This window comes from Lissotriton vulgaris, chromosome 7 (genome assembly GCF_964263255.1).
Source record: "Lissotriton vulgaris chromosome 7, aLisVul1.2, whole genome shotgun sequence".
In the NCBI taxonomy this organism is placed as follows: domain Eukaryota; kingdom Metazoa; phylum Chordata; class Amphibia; order Caudata; family Salamandridae; genus Lissotriton; species Lissotriton vulgaris.
The window spans coordinates 1,006,507,594-1,006,535,351 of record NC_141695.1 but is presented as its reverse complement, the minus strand read 5'-3'; the positions used below and the strand labels follow the sequence as shown (position 1 = coordinate 1,006,535,351).

The following is a 27,758-nucleotide window of genomic DNA, read 5'->3' as shown; positions in this document are numbered from 1 at the left end:
CAGGAAAGAGGCTGAATTTGCTATAAAATCCTTGGTCCCTCGTAAAGCAGCTGGTCCTGATGGCCTTCCTGGCGACCTTCTCCGCGCAGACCCAGATGACTGGAGTATACTAATCACATCTGTACTAAATGCCGCCATGGCAGGGGCCCCCCTCCCTACTTCATGGAAGGCCGCTGAGGTGGTACCCCTGCACAAAAAAGGCTCAAGAGACGATCCAGCCAATTACAGGCCGATTAGCCTGATTGATTGCTCCCAAAAAGTAGCGGGCAAGGTCCTCTTATCCAGAGTTCAGCAATGGGCAGAGGAAAACATGATACTCTCGGACTTCCAGGCTGGGTTCAGAGCTGGCACAGGAACAATAGAACAATCGCTAAGGCTGCTCATGATTCACTGGAAGACCGTCACGATTGGGAAGGGTACCTTATACCTGGCCTTCATCGATCTTCGAACGGCTTTTGACTTGGTACCCAGAAACAACCTTTGGAAGGTACTGAGTGACCTTGGCATGCCACCCTACCTGCTTCATTTGATCATGAGGTTTCATGAAAAGAACTATGCTCAAATACGCTGGGGGCCAAATGGTCAAAAGACCCCAAAAATAGAGGTGAATAGAGGTGTGCGGCAAGGCTGCGTACTGGCCCCGACCCTATTCTCCCTCTATGTGAATTGGGTGGTGGATTTCCTAACCAAGTTACCAGCAGATGCCCCCCGTCTGGCAGGCCGCCTAATCCCTACCTTGCTCTTTGCTGACGACACCTTACTATTGTCAAAATCCCCAATGGGCCTCCAGCAACTTCTTTCTGGATTTGATGATTTTTGCAAGCAAAGAGGTCTCTGTATCAATACAGATAAAACAAAATATCTCATTTTGAATCCCCCGCAAAAACTCGGACCCCCTCCTACATTGGGGTCCGTTGCACTGGAAAGGACTAAGACGTTCGACTACCTGGGCATCCGGTTGGTGGACTCCATGAAATGGGACTGTCACTTGACCAAAATGTTATTGAGTTTGAAAAGAGTGACTGGGGTCTTGTTGAAAGAGCAGAGAGCAGCTTCCACAAAACCAATAGCGGCAGTATTGGGCATTTATTCGGCTAGAGGAGTAAGCGCAGCACTTTACGGGGCAGAGCTCTGGGGGATGTCAAATATGAATGAGCTAATTCGAGCAGAGAATACCTTCCTGAGAAGTTTGATGTCTCTCGGCCCATCTGTCCCCATTTTACCATTGCAACTGGATATGGGATGTCGGGCGATCGAAGACCAAGCAAAGTTACGCCCCCTGTTACTGTGGGCCCGCATCTGGAGAGTACCAGAACTCTCAAGCTACGCGGATGGCCTTCGGGAAATAATCAAATCCCCGGGTTGGGCAAAAATAAAATGGCTAAGGGACATCAAGGCCCTACTTGCCAACCTGGGGCTGGAAGAAGCGTGGCTCCAACAGTCAGCCCCGCCCAAATCCACGATAAAAAAACTCTATTGGCAGTGGGTGGTAAACAGAAGAAATTCTTTGATAACAACCTGTAAATCGACTAGAAACTTCTTGGAGATCAAAGATGTCCCTATCAGAGAATTGTATCTGGACACTATCTCTGCCCCATGGGAAAGATCACTGTATTTTAAATTCAGATTAGGCCTTCTCCCTGTAATGGAGCTCACATGCCATTGGAAAATTCCTTACCAGACTGCTCCATGGTGCCCCTTTTGCCCTCAGCGGCGTGACTCTGTCCCCCACTTGTTATTCGAGTGCCCTGCCTACAAGGTTCCTCGCACGAAATGGATGAAACCGATGTGCCTCACCTTGGGCAACAGACATTGCAATGTGGCACTAAGAATACTACTTACAGACACTCGTACATTCTTTGCATGCGCCACCTCGAAATATCTTGGGTGGGCATGGCGGATTCGGTCAAAAAGACTTAGGCAAATTGTTTAATCTTGATCTTAAATTTATGGTCCGTTATTGGCCTATCTTTTTTAGGTAATTTATCCAATCCCCCCACCAGAATTGGCAGGGAAAAAACAGCTGATTCCTAGCACGTAGGGGTTTTTATGCTTTTTATCTTGTAATGTTAAATATTGAATTTACTATGTATGTATGCTTTTTAAGATACTTTTTATGTCGAAATAAAGCCTATTTGACTTGACTTGACTTGATCACCACCAATACCACCACCATTAGTACCTCCAATACCACCACCACTACTACAATCAGCAATAGCACCACCAATACCACCACCAATACCATCATTAATACCAACCCACCTACAACAATAACAACCCCACCACCACCATAACCAATTCAATCACCATCAATTCCACCACCAAAACCACAACCACTAATCCAATACCACCACCACCACCAACAGCACCACCAACAATACCACCAATACCACCAACAATACCATCACCAATACCACCACCACTGATACCACCACGGCCAATACCACCACCGCCAAATCCACCACCAACAATACCACCACCAACAATACCACCACCAACAATACCACCGCCACCAATATCAATGCCACCAATACCAATGCCACCACCACCAATACCACCACCACCAACAGTACCACCATCACCAATACCATCACCAATAACAGTACCACCATCACCTAATACCACCACCAATACCACCACTAGTAATACCTTAACTTCCATCAACACGACCACCACCAATACCACCACCACCACCAATACCATCACCACCTACAGTAATACCAACACCACCACCACCAACACCACCACCACCACTACCACCACCAAAACTACCACCACCACTAATACCACCACCAATACCACCACCACCAATCCAAAACGACCAATACCACCACCGCCAATACCACCACCACTACCATCACCAATACCACCACCAATATCACCACCAATACCACCACCAATACCTCCACCACCAACAATACCATCACTTAATACCACCACCAATACCACCACCAGTAATACCTCCACCTCCATCAACATTACTACCAATACCACCACCACCAAATCCACCACCAATACCATCACCACCTACAGCAATACCAACACCACCACCACCAATACTACCACCAAAACTACCACCACCACGAATACCACCACCACCAATCCGAAATGACCAATACCACCACCATCAATACCACCACCGCCAAAACCACCACCACTACCATCACCAACAATACCACCACCACCAATAGCGCCACCACCACCAATACCATCACAAATACCACCAATACCAGCACCAATACAACCACCACCAATACTACCACCAGCACCAATACCACAACTAATACCACCACCACCAATACTACCCCCACTATTACCACAACCACCACCACCAATCTAATTATACCACAATACCACTGCCAGTACCAATACCACCACCACCAATACCAATAACACAACACCAATAACACTAATAACAGCACCACCATCAATACCACTACCTCCACCACTGCCTATACCACCACCACCAATACCACCATCACAAATACCACCACCAATACCACCACCACCACCAATTCCACCAATACTACCACCACCAATACCACCACCACTACAACTAATACCACCGTCAATACCACCGTCAATACCAACATCACCACTACCACCACCACCACCACCAATACTACCACCGCCACCAATTCCACCAATACAACCACCACCTAAAGCAATACCAACACCACCACCAATACCATTACCACCAATACCACTACCACCAATACCACCACCAAAACCACCACCCCCACCAATACCACAACCAATCCTATACCACCAATAACACCAGAACCAATACCACCACCATCGCCAATACCTCCACTACCACAATTCCACCACCAGAACCACCAAAATTGCCACCAATACCACTCCCACCACCAATACCACCACCACCAATACCACCACTACCATCACCACCAATAATACCACCAGCACAAATACCTCCACCAAAAACACCACCACCAATTCAACCACCACCAATACAACCGCCACCAATCCCATACCACCACAATACCACTGCCAGTACCAATACCACCATCACCAATACCAACATTACCAATACCACCACCACCTATACCACCACCAATACCACCAGCACCAATACCACCACCACCAATACCAGCACACAATACCACCACCAGCAATACCACCACCACCAACACCACCACCACCAATACCACCACCAAAACCACCACCAATATCATCACCCCCGCCATAACCACCATTACCAATCCAATACCACTAATAATACCACCACACAATACCACCTCCACCAATTCCACCACCAATACCACCACTAATACCACCACCAATAGCACCACCACCGCCAATACCACCATTGCACCACTACCACCACCAATACTACCACCAGCACCAATATCACCACCAATATCACCACCAGTACCACCAGCAATACCAACATGAATACCACCACCACCACCACCACCAATCCAATACCACCACAATACAACTGCAGTACCAATACCACCACCAACAATACCACCACCAATACCAACACCACCAACAATACCATCACCAATACCTCCCCCAATACCACAACCAAGACTGCAAATACCACCAATACCACCACTAATACCACCAATACACCACTACCACCACCACCACCAGCACCAATACGACCACCGACAATACCACCACCGACAATACCACCACTGCCAATACCACCACCACCAATACCACCACCGCCAATACCACCACTGCCAATCCAACACCACCACAATACCACTGTCAGTACCAATACCACCACCAGTAATACCTCCATTACCAATACCACCACCAACAATACCACCACCAATACCACCACCACCACCAACAATAACACTGCCACCAATACTAATGCCACCACCATCAATGCCACCACCATCAGTACCACTACCAATACCACCATCAATAACAGTACCACCACCAATACCATCACATATTACCACCACCAGTAATACCAACACTATCACCACCAATACCACCACCAAATACACCACCAATACCATCACTACCTACAGCAATACCAACACCAACACCACCAATATCACCACCAAAACTACCACCACCACTAATACCACCTATACCACCACCACTAATACCACCCCCGCCAATACAACCACCACCAATGCCACCACCAATACAACCACCAATACCACCAATACAATCACCACCAATACACCACTACCAACACCAATACTGCCACCAATACCACCACCATTACCACCACCACAACCTCCAATACCACCAATCTAATACCACCACAATACCACTGTCAGTACCAATACCACCACCATCAATACTACAACCACCAGTAACACCAACAATATCCCCACCTCCAATAACAATGCCACCACCAATAACTCCAATAACAGCAACACCATCAATACCACTACCTCCACCACCTATACCACCACCTCTACCACCACCAGTACTACCACCACTAATACTATCACCATCAATTACACCACCATCACCACCAATAATACCACCTCCAATACCACCACCATTACCAATAGCACCACTATTAATACAACCACCAATAATATCACCAATACCGCCAAATATCAACAACACCACCAATACCACCACCACTAACACCACCACCAATACCGCCAATACCACCACCGCCAATATCACCAGCACCAGCACTATCATTGCCAATACCACCATCACATATACCATCACCAATATCACCACCACCAATACCACCAATACTACCGCCACCATTACCACGACCACCACAACCCATACAATACCAATACCTCCACCAATACCACCACACAATACGACCTCCACCATTACCACCACCTCCACCCCCACTACCACCACCGCCACCAATTCCACCACCAATACCACCACAACCTAAATCAATACCAACACCACCACCACCACTACCACCACCAATACCATCACCACCAATACCACCACCAATATCACCCCCACCTACAACAATACCATCACCAACACCTCCAACACCACCAATTCCACCGCCAGAACCACCAATACTGCCACCAATACCATCCCCACCACCAATACCACCACCAATACACCCCTACCATCACCACCAATACTACCATCACCAGCAAAACTACCACCAGCACCAATACCACCACCAATACCACCATCACCAATACCAACATTACCAATACCACCACCACCTATACCACCACCACCAATGCCACCAGCACCAATACCACCAGCAGAAATACCACCAGCACCAATACCACCACCAATAACAGCACCACCACCAATACCAGCACACAATACCACAACCACCAATACCACTACCACTACCACCAACACCATTTCCACCACTAATACCACCACCACCTACAGCAATACCAACACCACCACCACCACCAATTTCACCACCAATATCATCACCACCACCAATACCACCATCACCAATCCAATACCACCACACAATACCACCTCCACCAATTCCACCACTGATACCACCACTAATACCACCACCACCAATACCACCAATGCACAACTGCCACCACCAATACTACCACCAGCACCAATATAGCCACCAATACCACCAGTAATACCAACACCACCACCACTAACACTACCACCAATACCACCACCACCAATCCAATACCACCACAATACCACTGCCAATCCAATACCACCACCAATACCACCACCAAGAATACCACCACCAAGAATACCACCACCAAAAATACCACCACCAATGCCACCATCACCAATACTACCAATAACAGCACCACCACAAATACCACCACCACTAATAACAATACCACTATCAATACCACCACCAATACCAACACCACTAATACCAATGCTACCACCAATACCAGCAATTACAGCACCGCCATCAATACCAACACCACCACTACTACCACCACCAATACTACCGCCATCAATACCAATACCACCACCATTAATACCACCACCAAACCCACAGCCACCACCAATATCACCACCACCTCCACCAATACCACCACCAATACTACCACCAATGCCAATACCACGACCACCAATAGCACCACCACCAACACCACCATTACGAATACCACCAATACCATCACCAGCACCAACACCACCAACACCAATACCACCACCACCACCAATACCACCACCTACACCACCATTACCAATACTACCATCACCAATACCACCACCACCAATACCTCCACCAATTCCACCACCACCAATCCAAAACCACAAATACCACCACCACCAATACCACCACCGCCAATACCACCACTGCCAATCCAACACCACCACAATACCACTGTCAGTACCAATACCACCACCACTAATACCTCCATTACCAATACCACCACCAACAATACCACCACCAATACCACCACCACCAACACGACCAGCACCACCACCAATCCATAACACTGCCACCAATACTAATACCACCACCATCAATGCCACCACCATCAGCACCACTACCAATACCACCATCAATAAAAGTACCACCACCAATACCACCACATATTACCACCACCAATACCGCCACCAGTAATACCAACACTATCACCACCAATACCACCACCAAATACATCACCAATACCATCACTACCTACAGCAATACCAACACCAACATCACCAATATCACCACCAAAACTACCACCACCACTAATACCACCTATACCACCACCACCACCAATACCACCCCCGCCAATACAACCACCACCAATGCCACCACCAATACAACCACCAATACCACCAATACAATCACCACCAATACACCACTACCAACACCAATACTGCCACGAATACCACCACCATTACCACCACCACAACCTCCAATACCACCAATCTAATACCACCACAATACCACTGTCAGTACCAATACCACCACCATCAACACTACAACCACCAGTAACACCAACAATATCCCCACGTCCAATAACAATGCCACCACCAATAACTCCAATAACAGCAACACCATCAATACCACTACCTCCACCACCTATACCACCACCTCTACCACCACCAGTACTACCACCACTAATACTATCGCCATCAATTACACCACCATCACCACCAATAATACCACCTCCAATACCACCACCATTACCAATAGCACCACTATTAATACAACCACCAATAATATCACCAATACCACCAAATATCAACAACACCACCAATACCACCACCACTAACACCACCACCAATACCGCCAATACCACCACCGCCAATATCACCAGCACCAGCACTATCATTGCCAATACCACCATCACATATACCATCACCAATATCACCACCACCAATACCACCAATACTACCGCCACCATTACCACGACCACCACAACCCATACAATACCAATACCTCCACCAATACCAACACACAATACGACCTCCACCATTACCACCACCTCCACCCCCACTACCACCACCGCCACCAATTCCACCGCCAATACCACCACAACCTAAATCAATACCAACACCACCACCACCACTACCACACCAATACCATCACCACCAATACCACCACCAATACCACCACCACCTACAACAATACCATCACCAACACCTCCACCACCACCAATTCCACCGCCAGAACCACCAATACTGCCACCAATACCATCCCCACCACCAATACCACCACCAATACACCCCTACCATCACCACCAATACTACCATCACCAGCAAAACTACCACCAGCACCAATACCACCACCAATACCACCATCACCAATACCAACATTACCAATACCACCACCACCTATACCACCACCACCAATGCCACCAGCACCAATACCACCAGCAGAAATACCACCAGCACCAATACCACCACCAATAACAGCACCACCATAAATACCACCACCAATACCAGCACACAATACCACAACCACCAATACCACCACCACTACCACCAACACCATTTCCACCACTAATACCACCACCACCTACAGCAATACCAACACCACCACCAATTCCACCACCAAAACCACCACCAATATCATCACCACCACCAGTACCACCATCACCAATCCGATACCACCACACAATACCACCTCCACCAATTCCACCACTGATACCACCACTAATACCACCACCACCAATACCACCAATGCACAACTGCCACCACCAATACTACCACCAGCACCAATATAGCCACCAATACCACCAGTAATACCAACACCACCACCACTAACACTACCACCAATACCACCACCACCAATCCAATACCACCACAATACCACTGCCAATCCAATACCACCACCAATACCACCACCAAGAATACCACCACCAAAAATACCACCACCAATGCCACCATCACCAATACTACCAATAACAGCACCACCACAAATACCACCACCACTAATAACAATACCACTATCAATACCACCACCAATACCAACACCACTAATACCAATGCTACCACCAATACCAGCAATTACAGCACCGCCATCAATACCAACACCACCACTACTACCACCACCAATACTACCGCCATCAATACCATCACCACCATTAATACCACCTCCAATACCACCACCACCATCACCAATACCACCACCATTAATACCACCACCAAACCCACAGCCACCCCCAATATCACCACCACCTCCACCAATACCACCACCAATACTACCACCAATGTCAATACCACGACCACCAATAGCACCACCACCAACACCACCATTACGAATACCACCAATACCATCACCAGCACCAACACCACCAACACCAATACCACCACCACCACCAATACCACCACCTACACCACCATTACCAATACTACCATCACCAATACCACCACCACCAATACCACCACCAATTCCACCACCACCAATCCAAAACCACAAATACCACCACCACCAATACTACCATCAGCACCAATACCACCACCAATCCAATATCATCACAATGCCACTGCCAGTACCACTACCACCAGCACCAATACCACCAATACCAATACCAAAACCAACAATACCACCACCACCAATACCACAATCACCACTAATACTACCACCAATAACAGCACGACCACCAATACCAGCCCACAATACCACCCCCAATACCACCACCACTAATACCACCACCTCAACCACCACTACCACCACAAATACCGCCAACACCACCAATTCCACCACCAATACCACCATCACTACCACCACCACCAATACCACCACTACTACCAACCCCAATATCACCAATAACAGCACCACCAACACCTCCTCCACCACCAATACCACCACCTATACCACCACCTCTACCACCACCTCCACTACCACCTCTACCACCACCACCAATACTACCACCACCAATACCACCACCATCACCAATAATACCACCACCACCAATACCACCACAAATACCACCACCACCAATACCACCACCACAAACACCACGAATGCCACCACCACCAATACCACCACCATTAATCCCAGTACCACCACCACCAATACCATCACCAATATCAGCACCACCAACACTACCAACATCAATACCACCACCACCAATACCAGCAATACCAATACAACCGCCAATCCCAATACCACCACCACCATTACCAAAAGCACCATCACCAATACCACCACCACCAGCCCCACCAATAACACCACCACCAATACCAATATCACCTGCAATACCAATACCACCACCACCAACACCACCATTACCAATACCACCATCACCAATACCACCACCACCAATCCAATACCACCAATACCATCACCATCAATACCACCCCCACCAACACCACCAATACTACAACCAACACCACCAATACCACCACCAGTACCACCACCACCAATACACCACTACCACCAACACCAATACTATCACCAGCACCAATACCACCACCAATCCAATGCCACCACAATACCACTGCCAGTGTCAATGCCACCAATACCAATACCACCACCAACACCACCAATACCACCACCAAGGCCCTCCTACAGCTGGAGTGTTTTTATTAGGCCAAATATAGCAATAACATTACGCAATGCCACACTGTACAGTCAAATCACAGAGAGGGCAGGAGAGGGCTCTTCCTCCTGAGCCATAAAAGTGTAATCACAGAGCGAACGATGTTGGAGCGCTTTCTTAGTGTTTATAGCTCAGATCATATGTAACTATCACTTCACACTTTGTGTCTGTGTAATTTTCAACACATACACAGCTTCTTCACTGCACTATTTATCACTACATTGAAGACGTCGCAGGCCGGTCTCTTCCTTTGATATTTACAGTCTAACAAGTGGCCGAGAAGGCCCTTTATTGCAATGCAATAGGCCTCTCATTTGCGAGAGTTTAAGCTATTAGTATTGTAAATGACAATGGACTAGATGTAGGTGGCTAAATACAGGTCGGTAACGCCGAAATGTGGTAAATTTCAGCGTTACCGACCCGTAATTTGCCATGTGCGATGTAGGAAAGGAATCGGTAAATAAGGAATCGGTAAATACTGATTCCTTAATACTGATTCCTTGTTGCTCTTGCATTTAAGGAATCAGCAATACTGATTCCTTAAATGCAATGTAGGTAGCAGCCATTCATTCCTCTGGGCCTCCGGCCCACAGGAATAAATGGCTAGGTATTCCTTAATAACAAATCGGTATTACAGATTCATTATTAAGGAATGTTAAGGAATCGCTAATATTTTAGCGATTCCTACCTACATTGCATTTACCGATTCCTTAATAGCGATTCGGTAATAATCGAGCGATTCGGTAATAATCGCTATTAAGGAATCAGTAAATGGAAGTTACCTACATCTGGCCCAATGTCTTTTATTTATGTTTTAAAACCCAGAACAAAGATAAAAGGCGTTGCCATTTACAATGTCAATAGCTCAAACTTGCATGAATGCGAAACCTATTTCATTGCAAATGCTTGTTTTACAGTAGGTAGTGGTACAGGTACATAACATTGCACAGAGAGTGCCACTTCAGAATTTACTGGTCATGCCTCAGGAGTTAGATTCAGGTTGGATCAGCCACTACCACAAAGTCATCTCCTCTACTCTCTCTTGTGCAAGTTTGTAAGTGAAGTTGCCTACGCCTGCTTGTGAAGAGGCCAGAAGGAAGAAAGAGAGCCAAGGGACAGAATGGCCAATCACTGCAAGCTTCATAATAAAGTCAGGCAGTGATTGCCTATTTGTACATGGACCAGAACCACCCCACCCTCTCACTGCCCAATGTGCAGGGCTACTCAGCCAGAGGCCTGATGGCGTGTTCGGGCCAATCCAGATGCTGTTCCGTTACTGAGAGCAGCACAAGGATTGGATTGGGCAGGTGTACAGAGCACTCATTCTGAGCCCAGGCAGCTGCAGTTGTGATTCTGCCCCTTCCTTGCCCACTAATACACGGTCAGTGAGACTAGGACTCCTGTAGTATGCATGTTAGGTTGGTCAGAGAAAGGCAGGCAGCCAACCTGACATGCACACTTCTTTCAGGCGTGAGTGTTGATGACCAGGTGAACCTGCTTTGCAAGTTTGCATCACGTGATATAACAATCACATTGAAGCCCCACTCCCTCCCCTCCTGATGTGGATCTACACGGCTAATAGAAGAAAAATGTCATGCAGCGAGACCCCGTAGCTGGGGAAAAAAAATATTTAGTTTTCATTTAATTCAGGGGCTGCAGGGGGCAAAATATAAGTGGGGCAACACCTCAATGCCCCAGTGAAGGCACCACCCCAGACTGTAATTTAGCATACTTTCTCTTCTCTTAAGACCATTTGAGTAGGAATCAGGAGCTTAAGGTTTGTGGACAACAGACAAAGAAGATGTTGCAGATGGTAAGTTCATGGATGCTGGTGTAGCTGTGCCCATCACCATAACTGGGCAGTGTGTACGGACCTGTCATGAACTGGCACAGATGGACTTATCTTCAGCATGCTCTTCACTCATGGCGACTGTGCTGGTGTGTTGTAGGACCTGATGAGAAGCCAAAGACCTACTTGTCATTGGCCAAGTGCCCTCTCAGAGGTGGCTCTGATCAGACAGGAATCATTAAGTAGGCAATAGAGACCGGAAAACTACAAAAAAGTGAGGAAAACGTTGTCCTTATTGGAAAGCTCCTGTACAACTGACAATATCCTTCTTCGCTCATGTAAAAACATTTGTAAAAATAAATGTTTTTTTTATAGCCCAAGCTAAACCTTTCATAAAAATTGAGGTTATGTGCAGACAAACTTTAATCAAAATTGAAATCTTCTATCAAAATGTTCTGATCTCGATGAGAGCTGCAGGGGTAATTGTACGTGGCATGTTAAAAATAGGACTTGCAGCAGTATTGAATTATATGCATGAGCATGTAAAAGGGCCGTGTGAAAAGTTAAAATCTAAATAGTTGTACTTCATCTAGCCTTCATAACGTAAATCCTGGGCAGGAGAAGTTTCTACACCCAGAATAGAAAAAACGTTGTAAGGAATATCTGTGCAAAAAATTGCAACAAAAGAAGCAAATGATTACACGGGTCGCCAAAATTTCAAAAAAATTAAATAAATCAACACAATTCTGTTCCGTGGTAAAACAATGAAGGTACAGTGTTGTATAAACACAAACAAAGTACAAGAGCAAATAGAAGTAAGCTTCTGTTATGTTTACAGTCTCTTTAAAAGAACACTGTGTACTCTACATCATAGATAGAATGATTTCATTCTAACTAGAGAGTCAGTTGCTGTGTCTTGCTGTTGATGGTTGTACCAATAAACCTGTTCTTCCAATTTATCCTGTTTAAGAGCTTTTATCACTGGCGACGAGGGTGAAGGCTTGATTGGGGATAAGCATTTACAACCATCAACTCCCCTACAATTGGAATTTTGGTTTGGACTTGGTTTGGACGAATTTGGATTTTGGATTCATCTTGGACTAACTACTGTACTTGGATACTGTACAGATACTGCGGATTATTTGGATTTCAGATTTTGATTCACGTTTTGTTATATGTGTTATATAATTTGGTATTAACATACTTATTTTAGCAATATGGCTACTACTTCCAGTATGTCACAACCCCCACCTTTTCTTTCTGAGGAAGGGGAACCTATACTTCCTTGGAAGAGATGGCGAAACATGTTTGACTCGTATTTGGTGGCAATTGGGTGGGAAAAGTTTTCAGCCACTAGGAAGCAAGCAATTTTATTGCATAATTTAGGGGTTGAAGGCAGACACACATATGATAGCATGGATACTATACCAGTGGGTGGAGCTGATGGTGAACCTTCAGATATTTTTGAAATGTCCATATCCATGTTGGAAAATTATTTTGGTCCCAGAATTAACGTTGTCTTAGAACGCCATAGATTCTTCACTCGCATACAAGCTCCTGTTGAACTAGTAGGTACATATGTGGCTGCCCTAAAAACTCTTGCACGCACCTGTGATTTTGGAGAATTATCAGAATCACTTGTGAGAGATCAGCTCGTAAGATGCACGAACTGTACAAGAGTCCAAGAAAAATTATTATCAAAGAACCCTACTCTAAAAGAGGCTATGGCTATTGTAGAAGGTATGGAGAATACTTCCACTTGGGTTAAAGAGATAAGGAAAAATAAAGAGGAAGCGAATCACACTTTGGATGACAATAAAAAGAAAAATCAGGATGTAGTACATAGACTGGAAGAAGATGATTTTTTGGAAGAATGTCCTGATGGTATTGCGAAAGTCTCGGTTAATTCAAGAAACAAACTGTCTCAAAAGAACTCATTAGCTCAGAAGAATTATCAAGAAACTTGTTCCCCCTTTAGTAAAGAGACTTCCTTACCTAAGGAACGAGATTTCCAGCAACAACGTTCATATACTAATCAGAGAATGCGTTGTTTCAGATGTGGTAGTTTTTCTCACACTTCAAATTTTCCTAATTGTTTTGCAAGAGACAGCATCTGCAATAATTGTGGGGGTAAAGGACATTATGCTCGTGTTTGTAAGTCTAGCAAAAAGAAAGAGACTAGTGAAAATGTTTCTGCCATTGTACACACCGTTGTTGTGTCAAATGTAAAAGATTTTGGAGAGAATGTTGATTCTGAAGAGTTACTATGCCATTCTGTGATATAGGAATTGACAAGTATGTATTTAAACTCATGGCGGATTCAGGATCTCCTTTCACTTTAATTGGTAACAAAATTTGGGATGAGGTTGTTGGTCTAGAAAATGTTCCACTTTTACCTCCAGACATTGCTCCTCTAAGCTATGGTCGGTCCAAAATAGATATTCTGGAGTATACAGTGGCTAAGGTTTCTTTCAGGGGTAAAGAAATTACTGGCAAAGTTTATGTAGCTGTTAGAGGAGATAATCTTCTTGGTTGAAAACATCAACATGACTTTGGAATAGTCCTAAATCCTTGTGCTAAAAATCCTCATGATCAAGTCATGCCTATGGAAGATTTGCTTTCTTGTGTTCTTCCAGATGGGGTTAGCAGTGTGTGTGATTCTGAAAAAATATTTTCTGAATTTCCTAAAGTGTTCTCGGATACACTGGGATGTTTAAAAGGATTTGAACACAGGATTAACCTTTAGAAATCTGCAAAACCGTGTATACATAAAGTCCGAAAAGTACCGAATATGATGGTTGAGCCTCTGAAACTGGAGATTGAGAAATTATTGAAATTGGGAGTAATAGAAGAGATTGAGTCTTCAGAATGGTTGAGTCCAGTGGTTTTGGCACCCAAGGATGGTGGCAAAGCTGTGAGAATGTGTGTGGACTTACGTGGACTAAATGAATATATTTGGGTTGATCGGCAGCCCCTGCCAAATATATCTGAATCAATCAGTATCTTGAAAGGAGCAAACATTTTTAGTATTCTAGACCTTTCTTCAGCGTACCATCAAATTGTTTTACATCAGGAGTCTAGACACTTAACATCCTTTGTTACACCCCTTGGTGCTTATCAGTTCTTAAGAATGCCCTTTGGGTTGGCCTCGGCTGCTGCTTGCTTTCAAAGGGTGATGAAAATGGTCCTTGGAGATCTACGGAATGTGATGTTTTTCCAGGACGATATTTTGATTCATGGTGTGGATGTGAGGGAGCATGATGCAGTGTTAAGATCGGTGTTGGACAGATTAAGTGATGGAGGACTCACAGTTAAGAAAGAGAAATGTAGAATTGGTTTGGACTCAGTCACTTATCTTGGACATGTAATTTCAGGAAATAGGATACAACCAAAGTTGGAATTGGCTGAGAGTATTGTTAAGCACCGGCTCCAGAAGATAAAGACCAGGCTAAATCTTTTTTAGGCAAGCCGGAATTTTATTCCAAGTTTGTCAAAGGTTTTGCGAGCATTGTTGAGCCTATAAGATCTCTTTTAAAAAAGGGCGTACGGTTTACTTGGTCTAGTGATTGTGAAGAAGCATTCCGGTCAATAAAGACTGAGATTGGTAAAATGCCCACTTTGGGACATTTTGATTCTAAACTAAAAACTATTGTCACAACTGATGCCAGCCTTAAAGGTCTTGGCGCAGTACTTTCTCAGATTGGGAATGGGGAGGAAGTTGTAGTGGCCTTTGCTTCAAGGGCTTTGAAATATGCAGAAATGAATTACTCGATACATCATTTCAAATTCTTTTTGTGGGGAATTCTGTTTGTTGTTAGGTCTGACCATCGCCCTTTTGTTCAAATATTTTCTTGCCATCAGAATGATCATATGACACCTAGATTGCAAAGATGGAGTGAGGGACTACAAGAGTTTCATTTTATTGTGCAATACATTTCTGGCCAAAATAACAAGCCTGCGGACTGTTTATCTAGGTTGCCGATTGAAATAGATGGTTTTTCAGGTAGCATAGAGTGTGTAAATTGGGTATTGGAATCTTCTTTATCTAAGGATTAATGGTTGAGTTGTGTTGTTAATGATGTTGTTTTTCGGTCTTTGAGGAATGTCATCTGAAATGGTTGGCCTAGGTATGATCAACTTGACAATGAATTAATGTCATATTGGACGGTGAGAAATGATTTGACGTTTTGGAAGGATAACTTATTGAGTGGGGACAGACTCGTACCTCCAGGTGATTTGAGAGAGAAAGTTGTTAACTTAGCTCACGAGGGTCATCTGGGGAGGAACCTCACCAAGGCTTGCATCAGAGAGAGATACTGGTGGCCTGGTATGGATCGAATGGTGGAAGCTGTTGTAAAGGATTGTCATTTGTGTGCAGCTAATTACAAATCACACACCACTAGCCAGTCTCCTCTTTCTCCAGTAGAAGTTCCTGTTACAGTTTGGACTAAAGTGGGGTTGGATATTGCGGGTCCTTTTGAGCTCGTGCCCTCACATAAGAGGTTTGTGGTATTGTTGGTGGATTACACTTCGAAGTGGGTGATTTCAAAATGCATGGGTGTGGTAAATTCTAGAACCATAATTGAGTTCCTTAAGGATGTGTTTGTGTCAGACGGTGTGTCTAAGTATGTACTCACTGACAATGGGGTACAATTTACCTCCAATGAGATGGATGTTTTTCTTAAAGATCTTGGAATTGTTCACCAGAAGACAGCTCTTTATTCGCCTCAAGCGAATGGACTTACTGAACGAATGAATAGGGTTGTAAAGAGTTGTGCTCAAAGGGCCTTGGAGTCTAAAGTTTCCTTCAGTAGTGTGTTGAGGGAGACCTGGTTGGCGCATCGCACAGTTCCCAATGCTGTCATGCAGAAGTCTCCTTTTGAAGCCTTAAGGGGGAGAATGGCTAATTCCAAGCTCAACCCAGCTTGGCTTCCTGAGAAGGTTTGTGATGATAGTGTTGAGAGTGAGTTGAGAAGAAGAGATGCGCTGGCTAAGTAACAATGGAAGTATAAACAACGCTATGATGATAGGATGGCTGTCAAATTTAGGAAATGGAATGTGGTGATAGTGTTCTTGTGAAGAAACCAAAATATGGACACAAGGGTACTTCCAATTTCAGTGGTCCTTTCATCATTACTGCTATTAAAAAAATGTTGTGACTTTAGACAATGGGTGCACTTGGAATATGTATAGATTGACAAAGTGTACTGAGTTTAAGAATCATTCTAGTAATGGTTCTGGGTCCATTGATAATTCCAGTCGCACTTGTACTTCTTCTAGTCTTAGCCAAGGAAATGTGTTTGGTAGATCAAGACAAGCTCCTAGGTCAAGACAGGCTCCTAGGAGATTTAGGGACTATGGGACATATTATCAAGGGGCTTTAAAAGCCAAGAAAGAGGAGATACAATTATCTCCCTATTACCTAGCTGTCGCTAACACCAGTTAGCGACAGCTAGTAGGAGATCGCGACCATCTTGGGCCCCGCTTTGCATGTCAGTGATATTTATCTTTATCAATAATGACATGCAAAGTGGGCGTGCCAAGATCTTAGCAACTGGAAACAGTCGTTAACATCGCTATCTCCTATTACCAACTTTTGGAGATATTCGCGCTAAGCGCGAATATATGCAAAAGCTAACACCTGCCCCTGAGCAGTTCTTAGCCATGTTATCCAATGGTAGGTGGATAACATGGCTAAGAGCATTAGCTCGGTAATGCATGAATATCGCTGACTTTTCAGCGATATTCATGCATTTCGGACGATTTTTATCTCTTAGGAGACAAACCTTGATAATAGCAAGGTTCCTAAGCGATAAAAATCGCCGCAGCTCGGCGATAAAAATATCGCCGCTAAACCAACATACCGATAATTATCGCTAGTTGTTGGTAATATGCCCCTATGTTCTGTATTAATTTATCTTTTTATACTGTTTCTCTTAATGCTGTTTTGTCTTTAAGTTTCTTTTTTTCTTTCTTTTATTATGGTTAGGGGATGTGTTATGTTTACTGTCTCTTCAAAAGAACTTTGTGTACTTTACCTCATAGATAGAATTATTACATTCTAACTAGAGAGTCAGTTGCTGTGTCTTGCTGTTGATGGTTGTACCAATAAACCTGCTCTTCCAATTTATCCTGTTTAAGAGCTTTTATCAGCTTCTCTCAAAGTGTTCCAATCCCTGTGAGAAACACGAGTAGTGATGTGCGACAGATGGGGCACAGCGGTGACTCTGAGTGGGGCAACCCCCAGTAACCTCGCTCACTTTCACCTACCCACCGGTACGTCCCTTGGTCGAAGGGAGAAACGGATGGGTGTGGAATTAGAAAGCAGTAAGAACTATTCTTTGAATGTCAGAGAAAGCTGCCAAAGGTCTTTTTCTGCTGTTACAATATCAGGCTTAAGAATAATTTATTGTCCTCTAATGTGGCGACTTTCCCATTTTAATGTTGCACTTGCTTTGGATGCCCATACACCACAAATTGTTTTGCTTTGTTCAGTCGAGTCTTGTGATGTAGCTTGTTGCTTCATGCATTACGGAGCTGAGCCATGGAATTACATCATTTGTGAATGCTTAAGCAAGATAAAGAACAATAGGTAGGAAATTTCCCTGATAGAATTCAATGTATATTGCTATGAATTCCATTCTACTTTTATTATGAAAATGTGTATTGCTTACCATGAAGAGCTGTTTCCAGATGCTTCCCCATTCCCGTAGTGTAGAGGTAACTTCCTGCACTAGAGGGATCTCAGTAGGTATGAGATTCTCTGTTTTTCTGAAAAAAGAATTCATAAATAAAGATTACATGAATAAAACTGTTAACCTCCATTCTTTTTCTGGAGAAATGTCAATTAGGCAGAACTCCATGAAGGACATAATAGTAGACACAACAGAGGATAATAAGTGTTGAATAAGGTCAATGTTACCAAAACTGAACAGTCTCGTACCAATTAAATGTTACCTTTCGCATTTTCTTCGCTAATTTCATGCTCCAGTCCCTAGAAGCAATATGGGTCCTGACTCACCATTTGACAGACAGTACTCTGTTTGAAAGGCTGGCAGAAGTAATTTCTTTTGCCACCATCAAATTTAGAGATGAACGCCAGCCAAGCGGTGATCTCTGTGCATTGAAGGGAACTGCCATCACAGGGGCCCCTTTCAATGTACAAAAGGTTTGGTGGACAGCCATCATCGATTTTGATGGAAGTGGGAGTTTGTTTCAGAAAGAAGAACTAATAACCCCTACTCACTGTCCACGCTAAATAGGGTGGGCAGTGTAAACTTCTTCCTTCAATGACCCTTACTCCATTGGGCAGTTGAAGAAAGGATTCCATTGACAGAGCCAACGGGGTCTCCATTGACAGTAAGCTTGAGGTCCTCCATTACCAAAAGAGGCAGGCAAACGAAAGGTTTGGAGGACATGCTACTCAGTGACGTTTGTGACAGAGTGCCCTTTCTGACAAACGATAAATCCGGCCCTAGGTTTTGCAGTATACATAATACAAATGGAATAGCACCATTTATAAAGTGCACAGCTACCTCCAGAGAGGTATCCCGGCACTGGGAGCTGTTGGGAAGATTAAGCGAGCTATTGCCCAGAGTCACATGGTGCTGGGCTAACCTGCTGCCAGTGCCGTGGATTGAACCGTGAGGGCCCCATGTTTCAGAGACAGCAGCCCTGGCCGCTGCAACACACCTCTTCCTTCCTTCCTTAATACAAGTAAAATAAAAATATGTAAACATATAAATATATGATATCATTCAAGTGTGCACCTTTCCTGGTGTTACAACCTGGTAGGTGGGAATACAATGTGTGTGAGATCAGGCAGACTATTAGGCATTCCTTAAGGAGAAAAGGGTGGGGATGGTTATTTTAAGAAGGGAGAGCAGACTTCTGAATTTTGGGACTTTCATTGAAAATACCTGATGCATTTATTGGGAGAGTTTCAGAAGGGATGAAGAACACAGAGACCTGTGCAGGTCATAAATAGTAAACTTGCTTTTGTGGGAGGTGTTTCCATCTTAGTTTGATTTTTGTTTCTTAATCAGTAACTAGCACAAGATATCCCTTCTTGATTTAATTCACAAACCTGCTTAGAGCTTGGCGTATTTTATGATGACAGTGTTTGACCTGGCCTTTTTTGCAGTGTCACCCTAGATATTTGCCTTCCTTTGAATTCCTTTGAATGGCACCTGTGAGACTTTGCAAGCATTAAGATGGATCTCAACAATCTTTGGAGGCATAAACCATTAAGGAAAGGAAGTAGACACTCATGAAGGAAGCCCTTGTCAGGAAGTATGGTCTTACCCCTTAAATGTAAAGGTTGAAGTATGGAAAAAGCTACAAGCTGTGAAGCCGGTCCTGGGTGGATTTCAAAGATTACTCCAAGTAGGCACTATATGGTTGGGAGAAGGACAGTAAAGTAAGAAGTTACCATGAGCTGAGCGATATAATTTTGAGAGAGCACATGCTCACTCTTTGTTTTCCAGTGTTGCGCCAACACCTGATATACTCCAAGCTCACTGACCCCAGCCATTTGCATAGGAAGCCGACCTTTGACTCAGCATCAAGCTCTAAAATAAGGTAACTGTGAGTGAGTCAAGGAAGGGTGGTTCAGGTCGCTCCCAGCAAAGTGAGTGGTGTCCACAGTCAAAGACAGGTCCCAAGATAAGGGTTCCCATGCCCCTTTTGAGGACAATGGGAGGTTCTGGTGGGTGGTGGCCCAGGGAATTATACTTCTAACCCTGGTGCTTTCATTGTTCCCAGTTAGGACACAAGCAATGTGACTCTCTGTACTAGGAAACCACTCACTATGGGAAAGTCTACAAGGGTGGCCAGTGTGACTTTCGAGGGAAGTAGTCCCCAGGAGCAGAGGGTAAAACATGCCCTAGTCTCCCTTAGCTGGGAGATAGACTCAGAGGGTAAACTTGTGATCCTTGAGGGTGAGAGTCATCAGATCACTGTTAAATGGATACCTTTCACTGCTCTGAGAGATACCGGTACCAGTCAGACCATGTTGATGCAGAGGCTAGTTTCCCCAGATGAGTACCTACCAGCAAAGCTGCGTAAGGTAGCCCATGCCCAGGAACAAGGCTATGTCCACCCTGTGGTTCTGGTGTCCCTGGAATGGTGTGGGGAAGTCGCCCAGAAGGGGGGCGTCATACTTAGTCCCCAGATGCCCATTGACTGCATCTCAGGAAATTAATTACCATCAGTGTTAGCAGAGCTTGGTTGGGCGGTTTCCCGGGCAACCTGATAGCTTAACTTTCTGGGGGTATTAACCCAAAAGAGAGTATAGAAGCTCAGAAGGAGGGGCAGTGGATCAGAGAGCACCAGGCAGACCCCTGCATAACACTAACAGAGTATAAAGTCAAAGTCAAAGAGTCTTGTATAGCGCACGCAAGATAGGAAAAGGAACGGCCACCATTTCGCACAGTGTGCACCCCTTGACGACCTTGAGACGGGTTGTTGTTCGCCTCAGAACTCCTGGCTTTCCAGGTACCTGTCCAGGTACAGGGTAGAGACCCTAGATTTGTGGAATTTTGACTTGCGATCTAAACATCATCTGCGCCAGCTTGTCACCTATGTACTACATGCACGGCAGCTATTCTAGGTCACCTATGTATTACGTGCATGGCAGCCATTTTAGGTATCATGGTCTCCCTGTCCACGATCGATCGCCAGCACGTCCCTCTGACCCAGCAAGCATCCTCTGCGCACCCCGGCTCCCCCTCCCTCCTCCTTCTGAGCACGACCCTTCTGCATGACCCTGTCCTTGAGAGTCACGCCAGCGCCTGACCAGCACCTCCTCCCCTCCCATGAATGCCCCTCTGTTGCTAAACCTCCCTCCTGCACTGGATTGTCCACACAGCATGAATACCTCTCCATTGATGGCCCCTCACCCCGTGTCCGACTGTCCACACAGGTCCGAGGCCATTGCCTAAGCCGGAAGATATCATTTACTGCTCTTTATTGTATGAGGTCGCTCTCCTTCAAAGGTCCCTCTATTTGATCCAGGCCTCCCCACCCCCTGTGACATGATCAGGCGCACACATCCTAAGACTCGACAACACACTCAGCTGCGAGATGACTCTCTCTCTTATCAGCAGGTTGAGGACCTCTATTGTGAATGTATATGGGGGTGGGATTAACACGAGGGTTACGGGGATGTCTTTCCCATGCTCTACAAAGTTGTGATTGTATTAAAGGAAGGTCACATGCCATAAACCAGTGTATAAGAGGCCAGGCCTCCGAGTGGCTGTTAGAGCACCTCGACATGATACCTTGTTGTCTGTTCTGATGTGTTCTGCTCCGTCGGAATAAACTTCTGTTTCCTGCCTTCTGGTCTCCGGCGCCTGCCTCATTGCTTGGTAAACTTGAATGGTACAAGGGCGGTTAGCGCCGGGCAAATCTTGAGAAAGGTCCTAGCCCTACCTTTTTCCACAATTGGCGTCCCAAAGCGTGGGGCCCATCAGCGACACGTGGATCCAGTGGGAGAGGTCCCGATGACAGAGTGAACGACTGCAACGATCGGGAAGAGCTCATGTCCGATAGACCCTCGTCTGACAGCCGATCATCCGACCTTCACTAGTTCTGAACAGACCTCTCTCGAGTGATCTACGGTCCTGACTGGGAACCATCAGGAGTGCCGCGAACAACACGAAGGAGAGAGGACGATCGGGCGCTGGATCCAGAGGACAGGAAACCGTCCATGCGGTCCGGGTAAGGTCGTGTAAACACGACGAATTGAGGAAATTGTTTTTGGATAATACTAGTATTACGCTTTGTTGAAACCCTCTGGAGATTCACTGTCTGCAAACGGGGAAAAGCAAACAGGCTCTCTCTTTGCAAGCAGTGAAGGATAGGTAACGCAGACTTTTGTCCCCATTGTAATCCGTCGTACCTATCTTCCTCCCCCACTGTTTCCCGAACTATCGTTCGTGGATTATTGTCTGGAGATTCTTTGTCTGCAAACAGGGAAGAACAAGGCCTCTCTTTGCAGGTAGAGAAAGAGTGGGTAGCGATAATTTTTCGTGCCCACTTATTCTCCCCACTGGATTGTTTGATTGGCCGATTATTCGGTATTGGTTCTTTTGAGGTATTCACGGCCTCCAAACAACGTAGAATAGAAATATTCTGTCTAGTCTTTGTCCGCCGTGATAAGATAGGTAGTGCAGACTTTTGTCCCCGTTGTAATCCGTCATGCCTGTCTTCTCCCCACTGGTTGGTAGCCTGTTTAGCCCGGACCGCTTATTAGAGATGAACCATCCAGCTCCACTGGAGGGCACCCCTAATAAGGACATGTTCACTAAGTATGGACTAGTCGCTATAGCTTACACTAAACTATGGCATAAATATACGAAAAAGAACCTTGAAAGTCAGTGGCCACTGATAGGTTCCTTTGACGAAAATAAAATAAAAACATTAGAAATAGCGCTCCAGAAGAATAAGACCACGCCCACTATGCTCGACAGTATCGGCATGTGGCGCAAAGAAACGGAACAGCGAAAGAAAAGAGAAGAAGCAAAAATAGGGAAAGAATTACGAAAGGCAGCCCACCTAGCCGCAAAGCAACTAGAAGAAGAAATAAAAGAAAGAAAGGAAACTATGCAAAATCAAGAATCAGGGTCGACAGGCCAATGTCCTGTTAGGACCCCCTCTGCGCTCTACCCTGAATTGCCCTCCAAACAACGGGCGAGCGATGAGTTACTATTAGGTCCCCCAATCATCTACATGCCCCCTCCATATGCTCCCAGCCAACAAAGCTTGCAAGCTCCGAGTGTGAGCGAAAGCGATCTCAGCGCTAGTGCACCAGCCCTCACGGCCTTTGCACCAGCCACATTAACAACCTCATCAGACGACCCCGAGTCTAGCAAACAATCATCGGCCAGATTAAATAGATTAAGCAAAGATGAGCGGGACGGGATCGACAAAATAGCAAAGACCTTGGTAGAACGAAGGGAGAGCGAAGAGTACACAATGAACATATATAATTCACATGCCGAAAGCCACAGACGGCATTTTATTTTGCGATTCAGCTACCACACCCTGAACGCATATGAAGATAGGTATCAAAGTAAGGGTCCCGCCAGGCTGACAACGCTGTATAGGAAGATTGACGTTGGAGATGGGACTGAATGTGAAGCGACGGAACTCTTCATGCAGATGCTCGAGGTCTTCCGCCACCTTACAGAACAAAAACCAGAAACCAAGGTTACAGTCCCTGAAACGACCTCAGTAGAAGTAGTCAATACTATGATGCCTATCAGAGAAGCGGCTCCTTACTGGATCCCGCCACGGGGCCAGGGAACGAGCGATGATATTAATAATGAAAATGCAAAAGGGAGGGTTGTGTACAATTGGGTTTACCAACCATGGGACCGACAAGATATCCTAACCTTCAAGCAAACCCTGCCCGACTTAAGAAAGAACCCGACAGCATTTTACACCGAATTAGGCACAGCCTTGGGTTCGACAATAATGACCTTAGCAGATATTGACTTGTTCTTTGGGCTATGTCTGCCGGCTGACGTGTGGAAGCAAATCCGGAAGGCTGACCACACGGATCTGTTTGGACATACCTGGGACCAACTCGGTAAACTAGATAGACAGCGAGAACCGGGGAGCAAACCAGTGAAAGACATACTGGAACTCCCAGATAAAATAGTCCAGAAATTAAAAACACTGGTCCCGGAAAGAAAAGTAGACTGGTCGATAGTCACGGCCTGTCGACAGAAACCCCAGGAAGATGTGTCAGAATACTTTTCCCGATTCGAGACAGTGTTCTCCGACTACAGTGGCCAGGACATGACCACCGCAACCGGACAGCACCTGTTTGTGCAAAATTATGTAAAAGGACTAACTCAAGAAGTCTCCCAAAAACTGCAGACGAGTGAGAGTAGTTGGGGGGCCTCCAAACCCGCAGCTATCCTTCAGATGGCTCAGTATTACGAGCACCAAAAGAATGAGAATGATAGGGCATCCGAGAAAAAGAAGAAAGATTTAAAGGAAAGGGTTATGATAGCCCAGATACAGGGTATAGCGCTAGGACGGGAACATCAAAGGGGGAACTACCAATCAAACACCCCCAGAGATCTACCTCCTAAGGATCACACCCCGACATCTCACCCTGGACGGAGAGACGTTAGCAATGACCAATGCGCTTTCTGCAAAGGGCTCGGCCATTGGAAATTCCAGTGTCCGGTTTTGCTAGAGATGAATAGAAATAGGGATTCCAGGGATGTGGCAGGTGGTCCGAGGAATAGAGTACAGGGCCGAGGGAACTCCAACGACACTAACAATGACAGATCAGGAAGACTGAATACATTTGACCGTCCCCGACAGAATCAATATCAGCTATCCGAAGGTGAAAATGCCCCCGATTTTGCATAGGACTGCCAGGGGCAAGGGAGGGATCCAGTCGAGCTCTGTGTTGACCAGCAAGGTCCTTATGTCACCGCTAAGGTCTTGGGTACAGAGTCTCCATTCTTGGTAGACACTGGGGCGACACGTAGTGTGTTATCAAAACGACTGATTCCAAGGGCACCCTTGTCTGGCTCACACATAACGTCGATAGGTTTCGATGGGACGCCCTCCACTAACCCCCTGTCCGTACCTATTACCTTTGACCTAGAAAGCAACACTGCTGACGCGACATTCCTACTTTCCTCCAACTCCCCTGACGCCATTATGGGCATTGACTTACTGAAGCATTTTCGAGCTACCATTAGGTGTTCCCCAGATGGAATACGAGTCATCCTGTACGACAACCCAGACATGTCCAGGTCCCGTCCCCCACAACACATGTACTCCATAACTGACGCTGACCTGTCAATGCTTGACACCCTGCCTCCGTACCTGTGGGCCAAAAATGACTCTGATGTGGGGCGAATGATGATTGATCCTATTCACATAACTGTACGACAGGACGCCATACTCCCGAAGCTTCCACAGTATCGGATATCCCCCGAGGGTGAGAAAGCACTGGTAGCGATTATTCAGTCTCTGGTAGATGCAGGAGTGGTTGAAGAGGTGGTTAGCAACGTCTGCAACAGCCCAATCCTACCCATTGTTAAGAAGCAAGGTGAAGGAGATGAGAAAGCGTACCGCTTCATCATCGACTTACGAGAGATTAACAAAGTAGTTGTACCCCAATATCCTGTGGTCTCTGATATCACCACCATTCTGACCCTCATCCCGTCCACTGCCACCACCTTCTCTGTTATCGACCTTAAAAACGCATTTTTCTCTATCCCCATCCATCCAGACAGCCGTTATCTTTTCGGCTTCACTTTAAAATCTCGCTCATACCGATTCTGTAGAGCTCCCCAGGGGTACACTGAAAGTCCCAGCATTTACAGCCAGGCCCTCAAAAGACAGCTGGATGCTTTCCAGCTACCAGAGGGAGTGGTGTTGATCCAATATGTCGATGATATCCTTTTGGCGGCCGACACCACCCCGCTGGCAACGACAGCCACCGTCCAACTCCTACACTTCCTTGCAGAAAATGGCCATAAAGTCTCCAAAAAGAAACTACAGTTCTGCCAGCCACAAGTAACTTACCTAGGCCATCTTCTGTCCAAGGAAGGGAGGAAACTTACCCCTGACCGAATCCAAACTATCCTAGACACCCCCATCCCAAAAACGCAAAAGCAGGTCCGCTCTTTGGTTGGCCTAACCTCTTTTTGTAGACAGTGGTTGCCTAATTACAGCCTCATTGTGAAACCATTACTTGCCCTACTGACCAAGGATGCCCCCTCCCCGTTCCCTTGGACCGCTGAGTGTCAAGCCTCCTTTAAGGAATTACGGGATGCACTCTGCTCAGCACCCGTCCTCGGAACGCCGGATTACTCCAAACCCTTCTCCCTCTTCACCCACGAAAGGGAGGGATGCGCATTGTCTGTCCTGACTCAATCGATTGGCCCTAAGCAGCGCCCTTGTGCCTACTTCTCCGCCACTCTTGATCCTGTAGCCAGAGCCTTACCTGCCTGCCTTCGAGCAGTAGCTGCCGCTGCTGTCTCCATCCGTCAGAGCGAGGGAATCGTACTTTCCAA

At 45.7% G+C, this 27,758-nt stretch overlaps 1 protein-coding gene across 1 annotated transcript in view; it reads right to left on the bottom strand.

Moving 5' to 3' along the window:
• Window positions 1-27,758, bottom strand: part of DOCK2 (dedicator of cytokinesis 2) — a 2,333,210-nt gene that overhangs the window by 1,989,512 nt on the left and 315,940 nt on the right. The window contains exon 5 of the mRNA XM_086931425.1: window positions 19,383-19,479. Coding sequence (XP_086787551.1) covers window positions 19,383-19,479 — 97 coding nt within the window. The remainder of the gene's footprint in view (window positions 1-19,382; window positions 19,480-27,758) is intronic.